Raw genomic sequence first — 23,224 nt, forward strand, 5'->3', positions numbered from 1 at the left:
GGAAAAACACTTATTTGGCATTAAAATCAAAAATTGTGATTTGTACACTTAAGGAGTTTTGTACAGATTCAAATCAAATACAATGTGTTGATTAATGAGCTTTTGAGCTGTGTACAGAGCCAGGCTAGCTGTTTCCAGTCTTTGTGCTAATCTAGGCTTAAAGGCTGCAAGCTGTAGCATCACATTTAGAATAAAAGTATATGACATTAAGAGATTGTTTTAGAGACGACGTTTTTAACTCTATTTGGAGCAAATATCTCTTTAACCTATCAATAAAACATTTAATTTATCGCTATATAATTTTCCTCAATAACAATATAAGTTTGTTCAATAAATGTTTGATTCAATTCATTTGAATCATAAACTAATTAGTGTTCAGTTTTTCTATTAAGATTTTTATTTTGTTTATTTATTTTGTTGTTATTTTGAATGTTCTATCTCGGATTTGTTAATTGATTAACTTTTTAGCAAGTGTTTGTCATGTTCTGACCATAAACTTAAATAGTTTAAAACCACAATTAACCGTCTGGTTTGTGCAACTTTTCACTCAGGAGAAAAAAAACAAAAAAGCCTTTAAACTTGAAAGACATTTATCGTGACAATTATTAGGGGTGGGAATCACCAGAGGCCCTATGATATGATATTATCACGATATTTATGTTGTGATTCGATTTCCAATTAGGTCCCAAGAGACTTGCCGTTGACAGATATAATCCAACAGTTATTTCATACATTTATTGAGAATTGCTTCTTCCATATTGACTTGAAAATGTTTACAGAAACTGTACCGAGCAGACGCATAGCAATGGAATCAAAGGCCGTGTCCATTGAATGCAAAACAGAACTCCATAAAAATGATGCAAATATCAATGCAATACACATACATGTTTTTTTTTCATACAAATTGCAGATTACAAAAACATAAATGAGATCTTTTCATATGCCCTGAAGCGGCGCTGAAAATACAGAATGAGTACAATGACATTTCAGCACGCCTGTACAGCGGTAGGCCCAGATAACTCTAATTCTTGCTGATAAAACACAATACGTGTACACCCTCTTTCTCCCTCTCACTCACACACACACACACACACACACACACACACACACACACACACACAGAATCAGTCATTTGAACATCACGGGATGAGACAACAATAAGCAGAAATAATATCCAGCGTGCTTCAGAGGGGTTTGGGTTTTTTTGTGTGTGACTATGTGTGATTTCCAACAGAGTTCAAAGAGCAGAATCTGAGCTTTCTTGTGTTTCTGGTCTTTTCAGTCACATACAGACAGCTAAACACACAGTCCACAGTGAGGTCACGTGATGGTGGTACAGCCATTGCGTCGGGCACTGTAACAGATCCCTCCGTAGATTCGATTCTCATGATTGTAGCGTTAAAAAGACCCCCAGAGTCTGAGCCATTCCTGGTGAAATTGTGCAAGCAGAGGTGTATCATGAAAAATCACTTTTCCAGTCAGATGGGATTTGATTGTTAGTGTTTGTGCCCCTTAAAAATAGTCCACAGAAGAAGGAAAGAGAGGAGGATTGTCACCCATTTTCTCCTCTTGAGTCGGGAGGGGGGGTGGGTGTGATAGTGTATACTGGATTGTTAACAAAACGATTGTGACTATCCATAAGTGCAACAGAGATTAACATATCAAAAATAATGATGGGATAAAACAAAGACCAAAATAATGGAAGCAATAAAAACATCGAAAGCATCTAAAAGCTACATCCTATTGCACAATTAAAAATTATGATACAAAAAAAATGGATACATAGTGAAAAAAAGACAAAATTTGTATTGCATACAAATTAAGGAAATAAAAATAAGTATTTTTGTTCCGTCTTTTAAGACCGTCGATTCTTTTACAGAGCCTGCTCCTGAACTTCGCTTGATGCAGCAAAGTAGGAGAAAGAGAGCGCTCGTAGTGTTGATTGTTATTCATCGCCTTTCAAAAGTTTAGAGACCACTCGCTTCTTGTCGTGGTCGCAACAGACAGGACTTCTAAACACTGATTTTAATCGGTTCAAAGTGCAAATAGAAAGGAAAAAAAACAACTACAAAATCCGTTGAAAACATTGCTATGCTCATGAGGATGAAACATCAAACAAACAGACAAAGGGAGGATTAATAAAACACAGGAAAGAGAAGCGGGTGAGAATGCTGCATAGCTGGATTCCATTTAAAGCAATGCCATCATCAGAAAGACACATAGGAGCGAGACAGACCTAATTACTGTACATGATCAGACTCGACTGTTTGTTCACAAGACACTCCATAGCTTCCTCTTGCTGATTCAGAGCAGAGAGCTCGACAGACAGAAACCACATGCTCTCTGGTTCTTCTCTTTTTTTTCTTTGTCTTTTTTTTTTCCAGTCTTGTCGGAGGGTCTGAGTTCACACATGGGTGTCTCCAGGCTCGCTGGCCAAGCTCCCCCCCCGCAGGTAGATGGCTGAACTGGACTTGGGCCGGTTCTGACTGTGACCTTGACCGCGGGCGGACCCGTTGTTGTTGACCTCCGGTCCCCTGGTGTCTGTGGAGATGACCCACGTGGTGGGTCGCCACTTCTTCAGGGAATAAGGCGTTTTCACACGCTTCTTGATCTTATCGCCGGTCCCAAAGGCTCCATCCGGCTGTACCAAGCCTTCCCCTGGGAAACACGAAGGAACAGTGATCAGTACTTTGTGGCAAAGTTTTACACCAGTGAAACATATTCAAACCAGTCTCCTGCAGGTATACATGCAAGACAATGTGTCCTTAAAAAGCCACTCCAGCAAGTCAGTATTACACTATCATAAAGTTGGGGAACTCACAAGAGACACAATATAATAATATATATATATTATTTTTGTTTATGACTTTGAGTCCCTAGTAAAGCTTCAAGAAACACCTACATTTCCCATAAAACAAACAATATAATTTTGTTAGACCCTCCCTACCTGGTACATGACCATTTCTTTCCAACTCCATGACCCCAGTTTATAACACAGATTTGTAGCCTCCCAACCCAGGCTGAGATTACACGGATGATTAAAAAACAAGTGGAGGAGAGGAAATGTCTCCCCTGTGTGTCCAAAGTAAGCAACTTAAAGTGATTTATTGAGTTATTGTATGTTTGTTGTCTGGGACAGGGTTACAAAGATGTGATTTATTGTGTGATTTATTTATAAATGTGATTTATTGTGGCACTTAAATACATTTACACATGAGGAACAGAGCTCATACAGATGTGGTCCTCTGCTGCTGCCCTGAAAAAAAAACTAATATGGTTCCCAAAAAATAAGGACTCTTGCCCCTTTCCTGATATAATTAATAATAATGTTATTATTATTTTACTATACGTCTCACCAGACGTGTAGTATAGGACACGTCTGGTGAGATTCTATGTTTTGTTATAGTCAACAAATCCCATGTGCAGAGCCAAACTAACAATGAATGGATCCTACTGACAAGAACTGATATGTGAAGCCTGATATCTGTGCCATAGAGCTCCATTGTTGTCCCTGAAATATTAAAAACACACACAAAGTGAGCATTCCTGCTGCCCCAAATACTCACTACAGCAGAAAAACTGGATTCATCCGCTGCTGTAAATAGTCCCCAACAAATGCCTTATTTCCTCCTGTTTGAGTAAAGTTTGATAAAAACTACAGTGACCAGCTGTTTTAAGAAATTAGTAATCCCTTCTTAAAAATTAAACTATAATTTTTGTGATTGTGATGTAAGATTTATGTTTTCAGTAAGAATCGGTGGGCGTGGGAAAATTGAGAGACGGATCAACACAGTGTTGTTGGTTTTGGTTTCTTCATGGGATTTGTTGACAATAACAAAAATATAGAATATCGCCAGCCTTAAGCTTAAACATTTTGTTCAGACAAAACAGGCAACAATAGGCCTCATTCACTTGGGCAGCATGTGAATCACACTTTGGACAAACTGCTCTTGCGTGAGGTGTATATAAAATCACCTAGTGAGGCCAGGTCCTGTGTTGTGAAGGACAGATCCAGGGAGTTGGGTCTCTCTGGCCTGCGGGCTCTGGGCTGCCTGAGCAGGGCCTCCCCTCTCATGGTGACCGGAGCTTCCCCCTGGAGTTCAGCAGTGCCAGATCCCGATCCAGAGCTTTCTCCTGGGGGCCCCGTGGATTCCCTGCTCGCTCCCTCTCCGGTCCCCTCCTCCTCTCCTCCGTCACTCTCTCCTCCGCTCTCCCCGTCCCCCCGGCCGTGGCCGGTGTTGCTGTTGTTGTTGTTGGTGTTGGGTCGGGCCGAGCGGAGAGCGGCGACGCTCGAGGACGCGTCTCTCGGATCGGGCTGCTCTCGCTCGCGGCTCAGAAGTGGCTCGTGTTCGTCTGGGCTGGCCGTGATGACGCCGAGGCTCAGACGACTGTCGTCCGACCTCAGGACTCCGGACCCGTTCTGAGTTACGCCGGATCCTCCGAAACCTGTCGCTCCACCTGTCGCCATAGATGAGAGCCCAGTGCTGGCGTGACCGTTAACGCTGCCGTTAACGCTGCCGTTGACATGCGTGTCTCGTAGAACAGGTGTGTTGTTTGTGCCTGCGCCCCGATGAGCCTCTGCAGCAGTGTTTGTGACCGTTACTGCACCAATGTTCATCTTTGTTCCCTCCACCTGCCGCAGGTTGGACTTCCCTGAGCGTCCAAACTTGAACCTGAGCGAAGACGATGACGACTCCTTCTTGGTGGGCTTGGTGCGCAGGGGCAGACTAGACGGCCTCTTGGGCAGGTTCTGCTGCTTGGGCAGGGGGAAGATGGTGGTAGGCATGGGCGCAGCGGGGTCCGACGTGCCTGAGGCCTCACTGGCCATCTTGATGAGGGGGTAAAGGAGGCTGGAGCTGCCGGGGCTTAGTGGATCCGGAGAGCAGAACTGCTTCTGCGAGTGCTCCATCAGGTTCTCGTCTGAGCTCTCCTTAAGGTTCTTGTCCACCTCTTTCGGGTCAAGCTTGGTGGTTTCCAGGTCCTCCTGGGTCAGGTGGAGGCAGACTGGGACTGTGGCGACCCCTGCGGGTCCCTCGGACTCAGAGATAATAGTGGTGGTAGTGGTGGATGCTGAGGGGCTGCCTCTCAGGCCCGTGCTGGTGCTGCTGCCCTCTGGGCTAGGCAGACGGGCGTTGGCTTGCTGCTGGCGCTCCTGGTTGATGGAGTTCCTGTTTCTCTCTCCGGTCCCAGCCCCAGCTCGACTGCTCACAGAGCTAGTGGTTTCAGCCTGCGCGTTCTTGGCCACGCCCTCGTGCTCTTCAATGTAGGTGGAGGGATGGTCTGTGTACGGGCCAGACTTTGGCGTCATCCGATTTCTGGTTGGAAAACACAAAACGTTAAAGAGATCATTTGAAAGCACCACAGTGACAGAAGTGGTTCAGTATCTAAGCTTACCTCTCGTTGTGCAGTGTGGTGGACATGGGGTTGAGCGTGGGGCTGACAGACTTGGAGCGGTCCCATATGAGAAGCAGTTCTGCCAGTCGTTCCTCAGCACACTGTGCTGTGAGGCGGGCCTCTGCATCCTGGTCCCAACAGTCCTCCATCGTCTCCTTCAGAGAGCGAACAGCCTGGAGGACACAAAGTCTTAATATTTAACCATAGAGGCAGTAGAAACAACACAAACATTGTTCACAGTATAAACATTTTGTCCACCATCTCTTATAGTGAAATCACTTTAGGAAGGGATCTCCTCACAGCCAGTATGGACAGGATAAACAACCAATAACTTTTTTTAATGTACATATGGCCATGTCAGTAGCAGTATTGTTTTAAGACAGACTTACACTCGCTACCCAGAGAGGTTGAAAGGAGAAGTAAGAGTTATTCTCCTTTCCAAAACCTACAACAAATTCAGAAAATATAGGCTGTGGATTGTTCCTAATGTAACGCTAGCTAACTTACTACTGAATGTTATGTTATAAAGCCCTACTGTTCTGCTTTTTAAAGATTGTAATAGTGAACAGAGACCTACCCAGCTATACAGGAACAGTGCAATCCTTAATAATATTGTCCTCTTTCTCAATGCTGAGGTAATGCAGTGGTTCACCTTTACTCTTTGATCGGTAGGCTTTAGCTTCTGTCATTATTTTTTCACGTCAGTTTGAGCCTGTTGAGCCTGAATACAACCTTCAAATGCACAATGCAACCGCATTCTGAGATATTTGTTCCCAAAAATTAGACAGTATTTCTTCAGGGATTGCAGTTATAGACAGTGGCAGCGCTGTGATAAAAGCCTGACAGCTCCGATAGTTTGTCGGGCTTTGCAACAGTCACTAAGGGGGGCGTGGCTTAGCAAAGGGTCAATAGTTCCTCCTTTGAACACTGACTGCACAAGAGATCCCTTTGTAGGGCAATTTCAATGTAAGAGATTTCAGACAAAACTCTATGTAAAACTCTATGTAAAAATGCATTCTCAAGTTCAGCCAGAGCTAGTATGAGTCTTCAGCAGTGTGTGTTTGTCAAATCAGGTAAATTACACAGATTTCTGTGCCAATTTCCTTTTTGTGTTGCAGTCTCTCGACTGCAGCTCAGCAAGTGAACACAGTCTGAGGAAACATAAAGAGGGACTGTAACTTTGGAGGAAACCGACCTGATATGTTTAACTCAGACTGATGAAGCCTCGTGTTAAGGACTGTGGATTTTGTGGCCAGCACGGACAGAAGGAATGATTATAGCCATCAAAAACTGTGTCAATGCACTTGTTCAACAGAAACAGTCACTTAATTTGAATGTATCCACATATCGACCGGCCCTATTCTAGATGATTTCCCAGCTTTATTGACAGGATTCTGGCTATAAATAACTTTATCAATCACATTAAGTTTTACAGTTACTAAAATATATATATATTTCTGATTGTCTTAATTTTGTTAATTTCCCGTGCCCTTCAAGGCCTCAGATCTTTTCCCGAAGATGCAAGGCATCCTAATGACCTAGTGGTTGGAGACACACGCCATCGAACCGCTATGTCCATAATTTGATTCTACCCGGTGACCTTCAGTGCACATTTTACCCCTCTTTTGTCACCATCTAATGAAAGCATAACACCAATAAAAAGAAATCTTAAAACAAAAGAAAACCCGCTATGTTTTTTCAGATAACTGAACATTAAAGTTGTAGTTACATGTTTCACAAGATGCTGACGGTGTTTATCTGTGGTTACTACTGTATTTTAATTTGAATTCTGGCTCTGCACTCACACACACAAACATACCAAACTGTTCTCTTTCCAGGCCTCGGGGAACTTGGGCCGTTGCTTCTCCCTGGATACAAGGACCTGCATGTCCTCAAACGTCGGGTGGTTCCCCGCCTCCGCCTGAAAAGCCATCTGGTACTCTGGCACCGACTCTCCTAGAGGTAGGAGAGGAAGAGAAATGATGTGGCTTAGATATCTTTCATAGAGCAGAAATATTTATTAAACTTATTTATTTGCTTTCTTAACAATAAATTTCAAAATGTGTATTTAATGGCTTTCTGCTGTATGTAGCAGGGAGGGAGGGGCACATTCTTCTGTTTATGATAAAGATGGCACCGTAGTACACATTAAAACAATACTACAAGCATCTGTGCATTTCGAGATGAGATGCAGCTCATCTGTCAATGCCAAAAAACTACTACACACAGTCCCTTTGTCTGTCCCACCTGGGAAAAGGTCGGTACATCTCATGAAGGTCTCCCAGTAGATCAGGCCCAGGGCGTACATATCCACCTGCTTCAGCGCAGACTCGCAGTCCCTCAGGTTCACTGCCCCCTCCAGCACCTCTGGAGCCATGTAGCGGATCGTCCCCACCTGGTTTACAGAGCAGGAATAAAAGGAGGTGTTGGTGATGAGAAAGGGTATGTGATGAAAGATGAGACGAGACGGGAAGACAGCAAGGACGACAAAATAAGGCAAAGGGAGGAATGATGTGATAATGCAGCATGTTCCAAAGTTAGACATTGCATTTCCACAGACTTATCTTTTTCCACATGGTGAGGACATCAGATAAGAACTTTCCATGGGTTCTTTGTGATAACTACATACCAATGTTCATGCCAAGGACTGATTTGTGCATTTGTTTAAAACGACTAACGGATAAACATTTTAATTCTTAACTAACTGATCTCATTACTTTATACCATGTACCATACCTCCATCCCAGTTTTAACCCGTCTTTTCACCAAGGGCTGTGCTGTTATCAGCTTTAATTTTGGAAAAAAACTAATGACAAAGTCCACATCCTCTGCTCCATGAAACTTATTTCACTTTAATTCAGTCCTCCAGTTTGCATTCTGAACGACATGCCCACCATGCAAGTTTGTTGATTTATAATAAAGCTAACAATTAATTCTGGTTACACTGTACTTTCAAATCCAGACTTTGAAGGTTGGACAAAAACATTCATGTTTTTCCAAATCGTGCGCCAGAAGAACCAATTTCACACGGGTGTTTTGATACCTGAAATGTCAACAATCACGTAGGCTACCTTCAGTAGGGGCAACAGTGTGCTTTGAGTCAGTGAAAATGTTTCAGTTCCAGTCTGCCATGGCAGTGATGGGGATGTCACTACAGAGCGCAACACATAAATCAGCTACAAGTTCACCCTGGAGCAGTAAAGGAGTCTCCCCTTTGCTTTCCGACCATCTTATTCTGACAGTTGCAGGAGTTGTGAAACAGAGCTTATTTTACTTGGATTTTCCGGTTTTAGTAAACTAACACCTAAAAATTCAATTTAATTCTATTTATATAGTGTCAATTCAGAAGAGAAGATAGCTGGTTGCACTTCTGCAGAGATGTTCATACCTACTGAATATGTTTAATTCTCCATTCACTTTCTGTTTATTGTTCAGTATACCATCTAATTATAGCATGTTTACGTTAATCGTGATGCAGATTTGTCATGATTTACTGTATTACTCTGATTATCGTCTATTTCACTGAATGCATAGATTTTTAAAGCAGTGACATCAGTTCTGCTTCCTCCTGAACGCTCACCTCACTTATAGCAGTATTCTCCTCCTCCCCGTGACGCGCCGGCCTGTTTCCTGTCAGCTTCATGGACAGGCCGAAATCAATAATCACACACGTGCCGTCAGCCTTGACGAGGACATTGCGGCTGTTCAGGTCCCTGTGGGAAACTGCTGGCTTGTACACATCTTGAAAGAGGGGAAAAAAACAACAAAAGAGAGAATCAGGAGAGGACACAAGACAAAAGATTTGGGCAAATTTATCTTTCATTAAAAATTAAAGCCTGCATAGCACTCCCAAAATTCCCAGATACAATGTACCCAGGCAGTATTTTGTCATATTTGCTAATGAACGATAACATCCTGAAAATCCTTCCATATAGCTTTCCATCTCTCATTACTCATTGTTCACCAAAGCCAGCTGCACTGTCAACACACAGCTAAACCCTCTAATCTAATCTACAACAATGGGATTAAGACCATATCACAGAGTAGCCTCTGCCTGCAGTATTTTATCGTCCAGCAGAGGGCGCAGTGAGGGAGAGGGCCGCTGGAAGTTGTGCCAGCCACCACAGTTATCTGCCGCCTGCTATTGATGTGCAGGAGGAGTGGGGGAGGATGACGACTGTACCAAACCCTGAGAGATTATGCTGTTAGCAGCTACACACAGATCTGACAAACACCATGCCTCTCTTTCACTTCTGTCGCTTCTCCGCTCTGCCGATCACTTTAGACAGGACGAAGGGAGATGGACACCCCCGCTTGTGTTTGTCGCATGCTTGCACAAAGAGAATAACTTTTATTCTTTTAGCGGCGTTTACTTTGCACACTAATGAAAGTGCACTTTGTTCTTCACTTCTAAGTCAGCTTGATGTGTATCTGTGCTGAAGAAGAGAAAAGAGGGAGGCCAAGTTCAACCGCTGAGGTTTGGTGACGTGAGGAAAAAAAAATAAATAAAACAGTTGAGGCTTCGTTTGTCACTTGTGTCTCCTAAGACTGATTTCATTGTGCCACAGGGATGGTCACATGTCATCTGAATCCCTGTCTTGCCTCCGCCGTCCTTCCCCCTACTTCGTCCCTCTCTCCAGTTTTCACTCCCTCTCTCTCTCTGAGGCTAGTTAGAGGCCAGTCTATAAATACCCTTGGCTGGGCGTGCACACAGTGTGTACGTGTGTGTTTGTCAAAATGCAGGGATGCAAAGCGGTCCAAGACAAACAGACCCACGTGGAGCTTCAGTCGGTCATAAGAAGGCTCAAGTGCCAGGCAGTGAGACAGGATAGTGTGTTACACACACACACACACACACACACACACACACACACACTAAAGCCTTTCTAAATTATCTAAACTAACTAAACACACAAAGAGCTTTCCCATTTTCCACCACAATTCTTGTGTTTGTGTTTTAGTAACAGATGGAAGCAGAAGCCTTGGAACTTGATCCTCAGTAAAATGTTAGCAGTTATGTAATTAACTGTGTGTATGTGTTTGTCCTCCAGCTCACCTCCTTTGAAGAGCTCAGTGTGCAGGTACGCCAGGCCCCGGGTAACGGAGTGAGCGAGCCGGCAGCTGCTGACCCAATCATTGGTCTGGACGCTCAGGTAGCGACTTAGAGAGCCCTGAACAGGACGTTAGGAAAGGGGACAGCGAAGGAAAGAGGGTGCAGAGAGTGAGGGACAAAAACAAGAAATGAGACACAAATAAGAGATGGAAGAGGAGGAAGGAGAATACAGTGTAAATCAATCACCTGCATCACTTTAAATGTCTGACAGATAAAAAGACACAAGAGGGGGCCTTTGTTATTTTATTAAAAGCTTTTTAAATCGCTGACTTGGTGTTTGTGACTTCAAACCAAACTCAAGTCAACAAACAGCAACTGATGCAGTTGACGTGTTCAACCACACATGTAGAGACGGGTGGGTCTGAGTTGCCCAACATTGCGCAAGTGCCACCCATTTTAAAAATGCCCCACATTAATAAAACATGATTCTAATAATTGTTAGCTAAGAGGGCACTAGTAGGGGGGAAACTCAAAACTTTTAGAAGAAAATTGACTGTGTTTTAGGTAGCTAACTTGAGTAGAGGCAAAACAGTCCAGTAATTCCACGTTTCAAGAGACAGCAATGAAAATGTTGAACATACATCAAAGCTGGCCAGGTCTTACCGCTGAGCCCAATCTCCAAACTGACTGTGTTTCTGTGTCTGAAGCACTATGTTTAAAACACACCTTGCCACTGTGTTGTATTATTCATACATCTATTTTCCTACTTGCTACAACATAAAAATCCTCTTAAAGTCAATTTTGTGAGAATTTTACAGTCTGTTGTGTCTGTGTGTTTGTGGTTCAGTGTAACTAGTATAAATCAGGTGCATACAATAAAACTGGTTGGGTTATTTTATGTATGATTTAATTGGACAGAACTGGGGGCTTGGCTCTTCCAGGCTTATTTCAAACTTAAAGATTTAAGGACTCCACTGATTTAACATTGCACTTCCATAATATTGTCAAACTCACACTGGACAGTTACCAAAAAACCCCCCAAAGGATCCAAATGGATGCAGCAAAGCCAGGCATATCATCTTTCTCATTCCACGCTGGGCCTGCAACTAACAATTACTTTCTTTATCGATTAATATGCTGATTGTTTTCATGATTAATCGTTTGGTCTATAAATTGGTCTATAATATAAAAATGCTCATCACAATTTCCCTGAGCCCATAGTTCTAATTGCTGCTTTTGTCCAACCAACAGTCCAAAACCCAAAGACTCTACATTTACCATCATAAACGACTAAGTAAAGCAGCAAATCCTCACATTTAAGACATTTTTGGTAGAAAAATGCTGGTTAAATCAATTATCAAAATAGTTATTCCTTTCGATCGACTAATCATTGCAGCTCTATTCCATGTGTTCTTGTTCCTTGTTAAAACCTGCCGTCTACATGACCCAAAATGCAACTCACCACCAACAGATCAGTCAGACATTCACATTTGTTATGCTAGTAGTGTCTAATGTAGCTCGCTCCTCATCTCTGCTTGAGGCGAGAGGCTGCAGGTTACATTAAAGAGGTCTGATCACTTCTTTCTTTCTTTCTGGCTGTGCTACTGTGTTCAACCCTTTCTCACACACATTTACTTTAAAGAGAACTAAGCGAAATGTAAATTCACCATCGCTGAGAACCCCAGAAGGTCAAGACTGACATTGTGCAAAAAAGATTATCTTCACATTAATATCTTCGAGCCATAAATAAAAGGCTGGCCTTGTGCTTTGACCTCCCTTTGGAGGGGCCAGAGTTTCACAATAAAACTGACTTACACAATATTTCATCACTACCCAGGAGTGTGTACAATTCTGCTGTAAGAACTTGGGAGTAAAGATGAGTATCAACAACCAGAAATTATACTGGACATAAATTTTTTTTCTCCATCTGCCTTTATAATCAATTATAGTTTTTGCCCTGATGCACAAACACACACTTACTCTTTTCTCTCAAAATCAATCACAAGACAATTCGCGCATCCGCTACCAAAGAAAATTACATTACATCGGTTCGTTTTAAATTAATTACATCATCATTTACTTGAATGCATTATGTGTCCCAGTCTCCTGACCTGGCTTGCACTGTGTTTCCATAACAACGTGTATTAAAAGTTATGGTCGTGATGCATAATAAGCTCCTTTCATTGGCCAGCTGGGGGGTCAGGTGACTTGTAATTTTGAGGCTGAAGGCTTGACAACAAATGTATTCGGTTTAAAAGGTACATCCAGGTTAATGTTGAAGCAGTTTACTGTGTCTCAGTGGGACTTTCCTGTTAAAATAAAGGTTAAATTAAAAGAAATGTCACTATTATCTAACATTTCTAGACTACACAATGAATTTTAAAAAAGAATCGTCAGATTATTGGCAACAATTTATTTATTTTTTCCATCTGTTGGCCTGTACCAAAATGTCTAGTTCTTGTAGTCACTGCTTTCCCATGTGCCCATTTTCTTCCTTGACCACTGCTCTCTTTCTCTCTGCAGCACTTTAGGATGACCAGCAGCGAAACGGCAGGCATTTAACGGCCCACATCACACGCAGACAGAGTACAAACAAAAGCTGAGATGGGGCTACCCAGGGAGCCAATGTGATAAAATTGCCTCTCTGCCACATCTATATCAGAGCTGGATTACGTTACTGCTAACCCAACATTTCCTACTGCTGCTGCACTTCACATTAAAAGCACTCAACTGGCTTTTATTGTGAAGAAATCGCAGGAAACGCAAAGTATTTGTTACTGAGGATGGCGCTGACTGTGCTCGTGGACAACAAAGGGGGCTGAATTGCCCAGGAGGAGGGCAGATCTTTCCCATGATCCCCCCCACTACTCACATGCGGGTAGTAGTCCATGACCAGCAGGTACTCTGTGCGTCCCTCTGGGCCTGTCCGCTCATCTGCAGCCACGAACCGGGCGATGTTGTCATGTTCCAGTAGCGGCAGCCGGTAGATGGAGCATTCATTGAGGAAGTTCTGGCGGTTGGCTGCGGTGAACACCTTCACAGCCACGGGCCGCTCATCCAGAGAGCCACAATAGACAGCGCCGTATCTGCCACGCCCAATCAGCTGAAAGAGGGAAAGGTGGTGGGATAAGAAAAAACTATTTATAGACTTTCTTTTGTGTGCGATTCTAAACCTTTAGCTCTCACTTGTCTAACAAGAAACAAAAAAAAGAAATGATAATTCTTGTTGTGCTTCTTTGAAATGTCACAAAAATACTAGATAAGACAGGATACAGAGAGACAAATCCAAAGAGGCAAAATAAAAAACACATGAAGAGAGGTACCAAACACAAACAAAGACAGCTAGGCAGGCAGAAGGAGGACAGGAAATAAACTAGATTACAGGCGAGCAGCAGAGTTAAATGGTTAAAATGGCCCAAAGTCAGTTCCAAATCATTCAATTAGTTTCCTGAATTAGCCAGAGCACAGGATGCCATTAAGGTCCAACCATTCTGCTTTAAAAGTCGACTGCATGGGAAGAAGAATGACTTCAGGAGTGCATTTATTTCTGTGTGATTTCCACCTCCACCTCTGCTTAAAAATATCCTGTGAAAGCAGTGGACTATGTTTTGTCTGTGAATACAGGTCCCTGCCCCCCCCACCCTCTCTGCAATGAGTCTGATGTGAAAGAACATGTGTCTGCATTTGATAATGCACAAGGACAGCGTTCAGAATTCAACTCCTGCCTGAAAAGATATCTCTCTCTCACTCTGGTCTGAAATACATTAAATAGATGAAGAAGAAAAGAAAAAGGGACGGGGGAAAACATCACTCATGTTGTTGGATCATTATGTTCAGTACTGATTGGCTGGCTGTCTTTCGGTTTTGTCAAGATGCACAGCAGAAGCATAATTTTCTGAGACAGCTTCCACAACACACTGAAAACATCATACCACTCCTTTTGCTATAGTCAATTTACTAGAAATAATTCACAGTTAATATGACTGTGGACCATTTTTAAAAGCATACCACAGAGTATTTGATTTCTAAAAGGGCAGTTTCTTTCTTTCAGATTGGAAACTAGCTCAAGACGAACAACTGAGTGCTTGGTTCTTGTTTTCTTATTAACGTTATCACTGTGTGGTAAAGCAGCTGACAAAACGCTGGTCTGGTGCATTGTAGACACCTAAAAATGCACAAAAACACCAGCACCATCCTTTAAAAGCAAGCATGTAGCCGTTTGTCACAATGATGATGTTTTTTTCCCCCAACCCTTTTCTCATAAATAAAGTCCAATCTGATGATGGGTCATGCTGACTTTGCACTCACCACTTCCATTCAGGACACACAACAATATCAGAGTGTGAGAGTACGAAAGCTTTCAAAAAATATATAATATATATAAGTGAATGCAGAAATAAGCTCCTTGATTAGCTATGACAGACAACTGCATAGGAATCTAATTTCCAGCAGTCTAATTGTTTGCACTCGCCAGTTAGTTTACCTGTGCGAGGTTGAAAGACGCAAAGAAATTACATGAGGGATGACGAAAGCTTTTAGAAAAGTTCAATTGTGCTACGTCTCCTGAGGCTGGGTTTATTCAGGAGCGGCATCGGTTTCTCCTGCTCGACTTTTAATCTCTTATTCCTGCTTATATTGTCATTGTGGCTAAATATCACCCAGACTCTATTGACTTCCTATCACAATATAAGTTCTCCGACTTCCATATCAGGTTTACAGGATCCTGTGTCAGCGTAAGCAAAATCCTATTTTTGTGTGCCCTGACGTGTCACTTAATGCGTCCTGCCGTGATCGGATGATAAAGGTCACACTGAAACGACAAATGTAACCGTAAACCTTGATGTATTTTTTGGTTTATTTTTGTCTCTATGCCTTTGGTTTCTAGTTTCTTTTTCTAATTCTCATTTCCCTCCCTCCTTTATGCACACACACACACTACCTGTGTGTAGAGATGTTAAAGCCAGTGAGAACGCTACATGTCTGAACCAATGATACAAGCTTTCATCTTCTAAAAAAAACAGGCGAGCAGTAATCCACAGGATTCTGGGTTTAAAAGATGTAGTGAGCCACGCTGTTTAAGAACTATATGCCAGTGTGGAACTGTAGCAGTAATGTTACTAATAATTGATAAGTTCAATTCCTGTACAAACAATTTATTATCATTGCTGTACTAGTCCCCTTTGGATAAGAATCTGTAAAAAGGATGTCCCGAGCTGTTATCACCCTAACAATCATCTTTCAGAGCAAAGAGAAAGTTAAGAGCCATATAAATAAACAAAAAAGAAATACAATATAAATGTTGAAAAATGTAATTGCAGTGTAGAGGATTTTCAAACAGAATTAAAAATAAAAAAGGTTATAGTGTGTGAAAAAAGACAAAAGGTATTACAAGTCTGAGCCTGTCCAGACAGAGACAGATGGACTAAGGGTCCACTGTGTGCACTGACCTCCAGGAGTTTCAGATTGTCTAGGTCCAGAGAGCTCTCAGAGCCAGCAGCCTCCATCATATTCAGGTTGTGAAGGCCTTGCTTACCATCTCCTGTGAACAGAAGCACCCACACAAACACACATACAGAGCTCAGAATTCAGAAAATTGCCAAACATGTAGATGCATTTAAACAAAAGATCAGCCCTGATTCCATTTATTAAATTCATTGAACTTTTACCAAAAACATTTAAACGGCCTTGAATAATGAATGTTCTCTGCTCTTCCTCACAGCGTGGTGCCATGGTAACTCACCGTGCATCATGCGGTACCCAAAGAAAGCAGCTACAGCAAGCACGGCCAGCACGGACACTGTTGCCAGGGTGATAATTACTGTCTCTTCGTAGCGCAGCGTGCGAGTGTCTACAAGAAGGGGGTGGGGGGGTGGGGGGACACATCAATAACAAAAACACAAATCAAACTGTGACCTTTATACGGGTAGAGCAAATTGCTGAAACAAAACTCGGGCCTTTGATTTGCGAGCAGGAAGTCAGAAGAAGGCCATGTACCACAGCTGATATCAATACACTGAATTTATGAGTTTATTAGGTACATCTGTCCAGTCTGATGCAATCCACTACAGTAGATCTACAGTACTGCCTTGTGTTGATTCAACTCAGTCTATAATGTTGGTATAAATATTCATATTGGATCCCCACTAGTATCCCCACTCCGTAAACCTTTTTTCCCCTCCCGCCTGTAGCAGGCGTCATCACAGACAAGGAAGAGGGCGCCTGCCAGTAATAAACATGGACGTAAAGAATGCAGTGTATGTACTTTGGGGTTTATCAGCTTTACATAAGCTTTACTAGTAAGGAAATGCACTACAGTTGTTAGACCTCAAGGATATATACACACTATGTGTTTTGGCGAGTAACACTGAATGTAAACATTACTTTTGTTTACAAGAGGCCGACACAGGGCAACATTAATTCTCACAGTGAGCCACGCCATAAAGCTTTCTGGCTCTGTCTGTGCATATGTTGTTACTGAACAATTCTTTCCTCGTCGGGCTCCAGAGTGCGACCAATTTGGCCTCCGCTAACTTGAATGGGGGTAAAATAATACTTGTGCGGCTCCTCTAGACTTTTCGAATATTATCGACCGAACGCACCAAAATTCTGACTGTGAAACGAGTCACTTCGCCGGGGTTTTGATGCTCAAAAGAAAGTATGCACCATTTTATAGCCGCTTGTTTGGCTGCTAGTAAAACTGGCTTCAAAGCACAGAGCACTTCCTTGGAGCATGGAGGAAATGCGATGCAGGCAACCAGTCACAGTTGTTGCGCGCTGCGTCACAGGCGAACATAGAACAAACATTTACCTATAGGTGTTTACAATCTGTTTACAATCATTTACATAACTATCACTGTGAAAGGTAAATGACAGAAGGTTAGAACATACTGTTATGGTGCTAAAAGTGCTGTAGAAAACTTTGGTGCACCTACATTTTGTGGTGGTGTTGCTGTGACTTTCTGCATTTTATTTTTCTATTTTATATTGTGCAAATAAAAACATTTTGAGGTCAGGGGCTTTCAGTATTATCCCATACTGCTGCTGTTCAGGTAAAAACTCCAGAAGCGCACTGCAGTTAAAACTGGTCTATGAAACATATTTTCTGTGTGAGTGCAAGACTCTGAATAGAATAGCAAGTGGGCATACGGGATGTTTACCTTCTCAAATAGCAGGTCAATAATTGTAGACAAAACAGGCAAACATACAAACATTACAGTATCTTGGGTATTCACGTATGTGTGTTTGCGGACGATCAGGCATGCCACGAAGTGCACGAAGGAAAAGGGAAGGGGGGAAAAAAAATCAATTTAGCCAAACAACCATGAAGAATGGTCAACAGACTGGAAAGCAGTGCAGGAGAAGAGGAACAGAGGATGTGTGGGAAGTGAATGGAGAAAGCGACAGAAAGAAAATATGTAAAAACACAGAGCTCACTAAAGAGCTGGTCAGATGAATTTGGTTACAGTGGCAGGCAGAGGCAGTTAGCTGAGGTGGCTGCAGTTTCAGCCGTCTGGCATTTGTGATTAATGAAACTGCATCAGCTATAAGTGCTACTCTCGAGACAACCATACACACACACACACACACCCTTAAATAAACCAACACTTGCCTTGCTCTACTCTATATTCTGCAGAAATACAGTATGGCAGTCCAGAGCAGCTGCCCGGATACACACAGAAACACACTCTCCTGCATCCCTTACATCGGTCAACACACCGGTGCTGCCTTGGGAGACCAGCTTTATCAATAATTGATGGCTTTGAGAGCCTAAGGGCGGCTTTGACTGACAAACTAGCATGAGCATGCATGCACAAAAACGCATACACATATGGAGGTTGACAAGGCTCCCCTCAAATGCCAAGGTCACGGAGTTCATTATCAACAAGAGGGTTGCACAGGAAGCGATCTGACAAACACAGACGCACATACTGACACACACCAAAAAACGGTTTAAAATCTCTGTAATAAGTGTGACATTGTTTTTTATATCACCAACAAAATCATCAGATACTCCCAGTGGTAGAAAGTATATAAGCACATTTAGACAAGTACAGTACTTAAATAAAAATACAAGTACATCAAAATTGTGCTTGAGTATTTCCATTTTGTGCTGTTTACATAGGCTAATGTACTTTTTACTCTACTACATTTATATGACAGCCACAGTATAGTTAGTAGTTACTTACAGATTCTGATTAATACAAAATATAATCAATTAATCATTTGTGTCGTATTATTATTATTATTATAGATTACGCAACTCAACATTTACCAGCTACAACTTAAAAAGTGATGTTTACACATTAATACATCAATAATCACTATCAGATTATACAAGTCTGCATAATGAGTACTTTTTTAAGTATGTTTTGACATGAATACTTTTGAATGCAGTATTATCACTTGGAGCTGAGTTTTTCTACACTGCGGTATTGCTACTTGTACCCGTGATTGCTCTTGGCTTACGATCACTCAGACAGCTTCAACTGACTGAAACCATTTCCTGCTTCTAGTCATCCTGGCATAAATGTGCCCAGACATGTCAGAAATCACCAACCTAGCAAAAACAGAAACAGGATTTTAAGTCACAATACAACTCAAACTAGAACATCGCTGATTACTCAAACGTCCTTCCAACGCCAAATGGCGTATTTTCTCCCAACTTTCTCCGGTTCTTTGTCTCGTGGGCTGCCTACTCACTGGAACAGTCACCGCCACGCCCGCAGACAGACAGATACAGCAGACGCCTCGTAATCCGTGGAATGCAGAGAGACGGCATGGATGGGAGAGTGTGAGTGTTTGTGTTTACGTGTGGGCAGGAGAGATGATGAGCCGCCACCGCCGCCATCCCCCCTTCCCTCCCCCTCCTCCTACCTATTATACACATTGCTTTCACAGTTAAGCCTTAAGAGGAAAGAACAATTAACAATACATCTGTTTGCTTTGTTTGGCACCTTACTAAGAACACGCCGACAACTTAAAGAAAAACACACACAAAACAGACGAGCATTGATACAAACAGAATTCAATAGCAACCACTTTCACAGCCCTTTAGTGGATATAATCTATACCAGCTCTGAGTGAGGACACTGAATATGCTACAAAGCGTGTCCATTATGAACCTTACAACTGTGAACTGCAATCAGGAAGCTCTTTTCTAAGCCGTGTGGTTGAATAATGAAGCAGGAGGAGGAGGAGAGAGAAAGTAGTTTCTAAGTAGGTGTAGGTTCGACAGCACTGATGATATCAAACATCCTTCTATTCTGTTCTGTTAATAGCTTTGTGTTTCCGAACTGTGTGGGCCTGCATTTGCTTTCTCTTTCTTTTTTTTGGTAGTCAGTTTCATTCACCCCACCCCCCCCACCCCCGCCTACTACACCCAATTGTATAAGCGATGATTGAAAACGTGGCAGAAAAGTTAGATTCACTTTGGTACAAGAAATTACTTTATATAAGCTTAACAAAAAGGGCGCCTGAGTCAATTTATCTGTCTGAAAACAAAAAAACAGATAATGTAACGCCATCTAAAATTAATTCAGGCAGTCTCAATCCAAAATAGATTTCCAATAAGAAATCACAGCTACCTTTCTCAACACAATACAATTCCTCTTGGAGTATATCTGGGCAGTTGAACTGGAAAATGACCAGCACAAAAGTCAATACTAAAACCATAGTAAGCATTAGCGTAGGCCGAGATCTGGCTTTGACTCTATCTGGCTGACTTGCCATTGTCTAGTTAGTTGACCACCTCTATATAAAAGAAAAGATGCACCATGGCTGGAAAGACTCGCAGAAAAACAAGTGACTGATAAGCTGTGTACACAGTGCACACATGTGTCCTTACAGATGGGCTGTGCAGTGGTGGGGCTGGGCGGCGGGAAGTCCTCCGTGAAGTTGACATTGCACATGTCGCTGCCGCAGCAGCAGAAGTGGTACGTCCCATTCTGGATCTGTGGGGGGAGGTTGGTGACCACGCAGCGGTCGTCACGGCAACCCTGGTGGTCGCCCAGGTGAGTCCAGCAACCTGACACAGGCGGATGACAGGAGAGGGATGTGTCCAATTGTATTTCATAACATCAAGGGCAGTATCTCATTTTTTACATTTTATTGTTATTTATTTTGTGAGTTAGCCAAACTAAAAAATATTTCTTTTGGTTGTTACCTTGTAAAAATGAAAACTCAATCATGAAGCCTGTTTTCAGCCAAGGTTTGAGTTGCATTAAAAGAAATGTGTGTACTTGAATTTTAGGGCTACAACTAACCATTATTATCATTGCCAAGTTCTCTGAAGATTTTCTGAATGAGTCATTCAGTCTACAAACTGTGAAATACTGCCATCACAATTTAAAAGCCTACGGTGATGTCATCAAATGTCTTGTTTTGTCTGACTAACTGTCCAAAATCTTCAAAAAATTTAATTTACTGTAATGTTAAGACAAAGAAAAGCCACATTTGAGAAGCTGGAATCATCAAATGTTTGATATTTTTGCTTTAAAATTGACACATGATTAACTGATTATTAAAATAATTGGTTTAAAATTTGTCTGGTATGACCAGTAGCTCATTGGTTAGTTTGTTAGTCAGTCAGTGTTAGCTGACATTAGCAAACTAAAGAGATGCTCGAGATGTTGCTTTATAAGTGCACTAAGTATGTCAGAGGTAAAATTCAAGTGTCTATGAAGAAGCTGAAGACCTGCAGACAGTGTCTCTCTGTGTCTCTTGTACCTTGTTTGACCAGTCGCACTTCGCCTGGAGGACTTTTCTCCCACAGGCCAAAACAGTGGCTGCCCTTGGCACATCGGATGGTGGTGTTCTCTGGGGAGACCCGGCCTTCACCCCCCGCCACTCTCTCCATCTCCCACTGCTGCTGCTGGTCCGTGAAGGCACACTCTCTCTCCTCGCCCTGTGCCGCTGTGAAGAGACGTGAGCAGTTGGAGCGGAGTCAAATCAAATTTCTAGCAAATCAGAGCTGCGCTTTTGCAGTAGCAACAAAGTGAATGAAACAGCGTGATGACAAGAGGCAAGCACATGAAACTCTAAGATGGAGGCCGTTCGTGAGTCTGTCTTAATAAGTGTGGTGAAGAGAGAGGGAAAGAGACAGCTCAACAGCTTCATTAATTTATGCCATTTCATCGTATCTTTTTATTGATTGTGTCTCCTTCCACGAACACACTAAAGTGTTTATTGTGCACATATTGTATGAAAATCTTAGCCTTCTTCTGTGGATGAATATTTAATGTCAATCACATCCACTCACATACTTTTTAATTAAATTTAAATTATACATAAAAAATACATAAATATATGCTCATCTGCTAAACCAGCTACATAGAAAGACTAATACGGGTACTGCATCGGTCTATAGAGGAAGAATCCACAGCTGAAAAAAGACTGCTGCCTCTCACAAGGCAATAGATAGAAAACAGAAATATAATATTATACTCTTGCCTTAAGGAAAGAACACATACATTAAAACAAACCTCATTAAAAACCGTAAAATGAAAAAACACAGTGTCAAGAAAATGAACAGAAAATGAGAGGTGGATGTTCAACATAACGTTAAAACTCCCACCTCAGACCTTAGCCTATGACCGAAGTTTGTTTTCCAAGCTGGGTTTACAGAAACTTGAGGCGGCGTCTGAAACAAAATGTGTGTTTTGAGTGAAAAGAAAATCCAGAACGTGTCCAGTTGTGTGAAACTGACAGTTTGCTTGTTAATTAGCACTGTCTGGTAGAGTGTTTACAGTGTCAGGGAGAAATAGTTTGAGCCAACGTTGGTGTGTGTTTATGTACTTTGCCTGCTTTGTGGGTAATTTCAGATAAGGGATACATGATGTGCCCGTTTGTTTCCCTTCCTTCCAGCTCCTCCCTTTCCTCCATCCGGGAAGGAGGGAGGGGGGTCTGTTACAGAGGGGTGGGGAGTGGCTGTACCCTGCCCAAGGTCAAGCTAGCCTGTGTGGGCCGAGGGTGACGCGATGGAGTGGTAGCTCTGCTGGGCACGACGCCAACTTTCCTCCTCTGCTCCCATCCACAGATAAAGCTATCAACCCTGGCCTACTGTGGGCATCGGCTGCCCCTCAACCTGTGGGCCTTTACTGCCTACTGTTCTGTGTGACTGACTGCCTACGGGGGGAAACATGGTGGGATGTGTGGGAAAGGAGTTCATACTAAGGGTTAAGTATGTGGAGGAATTTTCGTTTTGATGAGGAAAGTGAATTTCAATGAGTTGACAAAGGCACAGCCAGGGTTAGCGGTTGGATTCCTGACGGGACCGACAATTCTGAACTTGCATGTATTTACAGAACATTAACATTCTCTGGTAAAAATGAATGTGATTATCAAACATATTATGTCATACAGATACACAAGCTATAAAAAAAACAAGGAGGAGACATAATACGCAGATATTCATTCATATTTTTGCACTTCTCTGCCTACCTGTCACTAAAGCTACTGTAGTTGCACATTGTATTGTTCTCTATAATATGAAAGGAACATTGTCTTATCTGTGGCAGAGTAAGCAGAAATTTTATGTGTTCTCTTTATTTTCCTTTCCAGCTTCTATTATTGAAAACAAAGTATTTCAAGCTGTCCTTGCCAAGCCGCTTCAGCATTGAAAAAGGGTCAAAGTTTACTGTATGAAGGGTCAACTGACTGCACGGCATGCACTTACTTCATCGTTTGTTTCAAAACAATATTGAAATTAACTGGGACCCAAGATTTGTAGGCAGAACAGTGCATCACGTGCATTAACTGGCACTTCGTGAAACCGCTCTC

General features: G+C 42.3%; 1 protein-coding gene across 1 annotated transcript in view; it reads right to left on the minus strand.

Annotated features, from left to right (window-relative positions):
* Positions 1–713: 713 nt before the first annotated feature.
* The window catches only part of bmpr2b (bone morphogenetic protein receptor, type II b (serine/threonine kinase)), a 32,518-nt gene continuing 10,007 nt past the window's right edge, over positions 714–23,224 (minus strand). The window contains exons 2-13 of the mRNA XM_038716509.1: positions 21,173–21,358; positions 20,292–20,471; positions 16,188–16,295; positions 15,895–15,986; positions 13,320–13,550; positions 10,451–10,565; positions 8,975–9,135; positions 7,642–7,789; positions 7,214–7,350; positions 5,395–5,567; positions 3,976–5,315; positions 714–2,658 (exon numbers count right to left, since the gene is read on the minus strand). Coding sequence (XP_038572437.1) covers positions 2,405–2,658; positions 3,976–5,315; positions 5,395–5,567; positions 7,214–7,350; positions 7,642–7,789; positions 8,975–9,135; positions 10,451–10,565; positions 13,320–13,550; positions 15,895–15,986; positions 16,188–16,295; positions 20,292–20,471; positions 21,173–21,358 — 3,125 coding nt within the window. The 3' untranslated portion in view covers positions 714–2,404. The remainder of the gene's footprint in view (positions 2,659–3,975; positions 5,316–5,394; positions 5,568–7,213; positions 7,351–7,641; positions 7,790–8,974; positions 9,136–10,450; positions 10,566–13,319; positions 13,551–15,894; positions 15,987–16,187; positions 16,296–20,291; positions 20,472–21,172; positions 21,359–23,224) is intronic.

This window comes from Micropterus salmoides, unplaced genomic scaffold, assembly GCF_014851395.1.
Source record: "Micropterus salmoides isolate LMB-PRFRI ecotype aquatic unplaced genomic scaffold, ASM1485139v1 Ms_hic_scaffold_1, whole genome shotgun sequence".
NCBI lineage: Eukaryota > Metazoa > Chordata > Actinopteri > Centrarchiformes > Centrarchidae > Micropterus > Micropterus salmoides.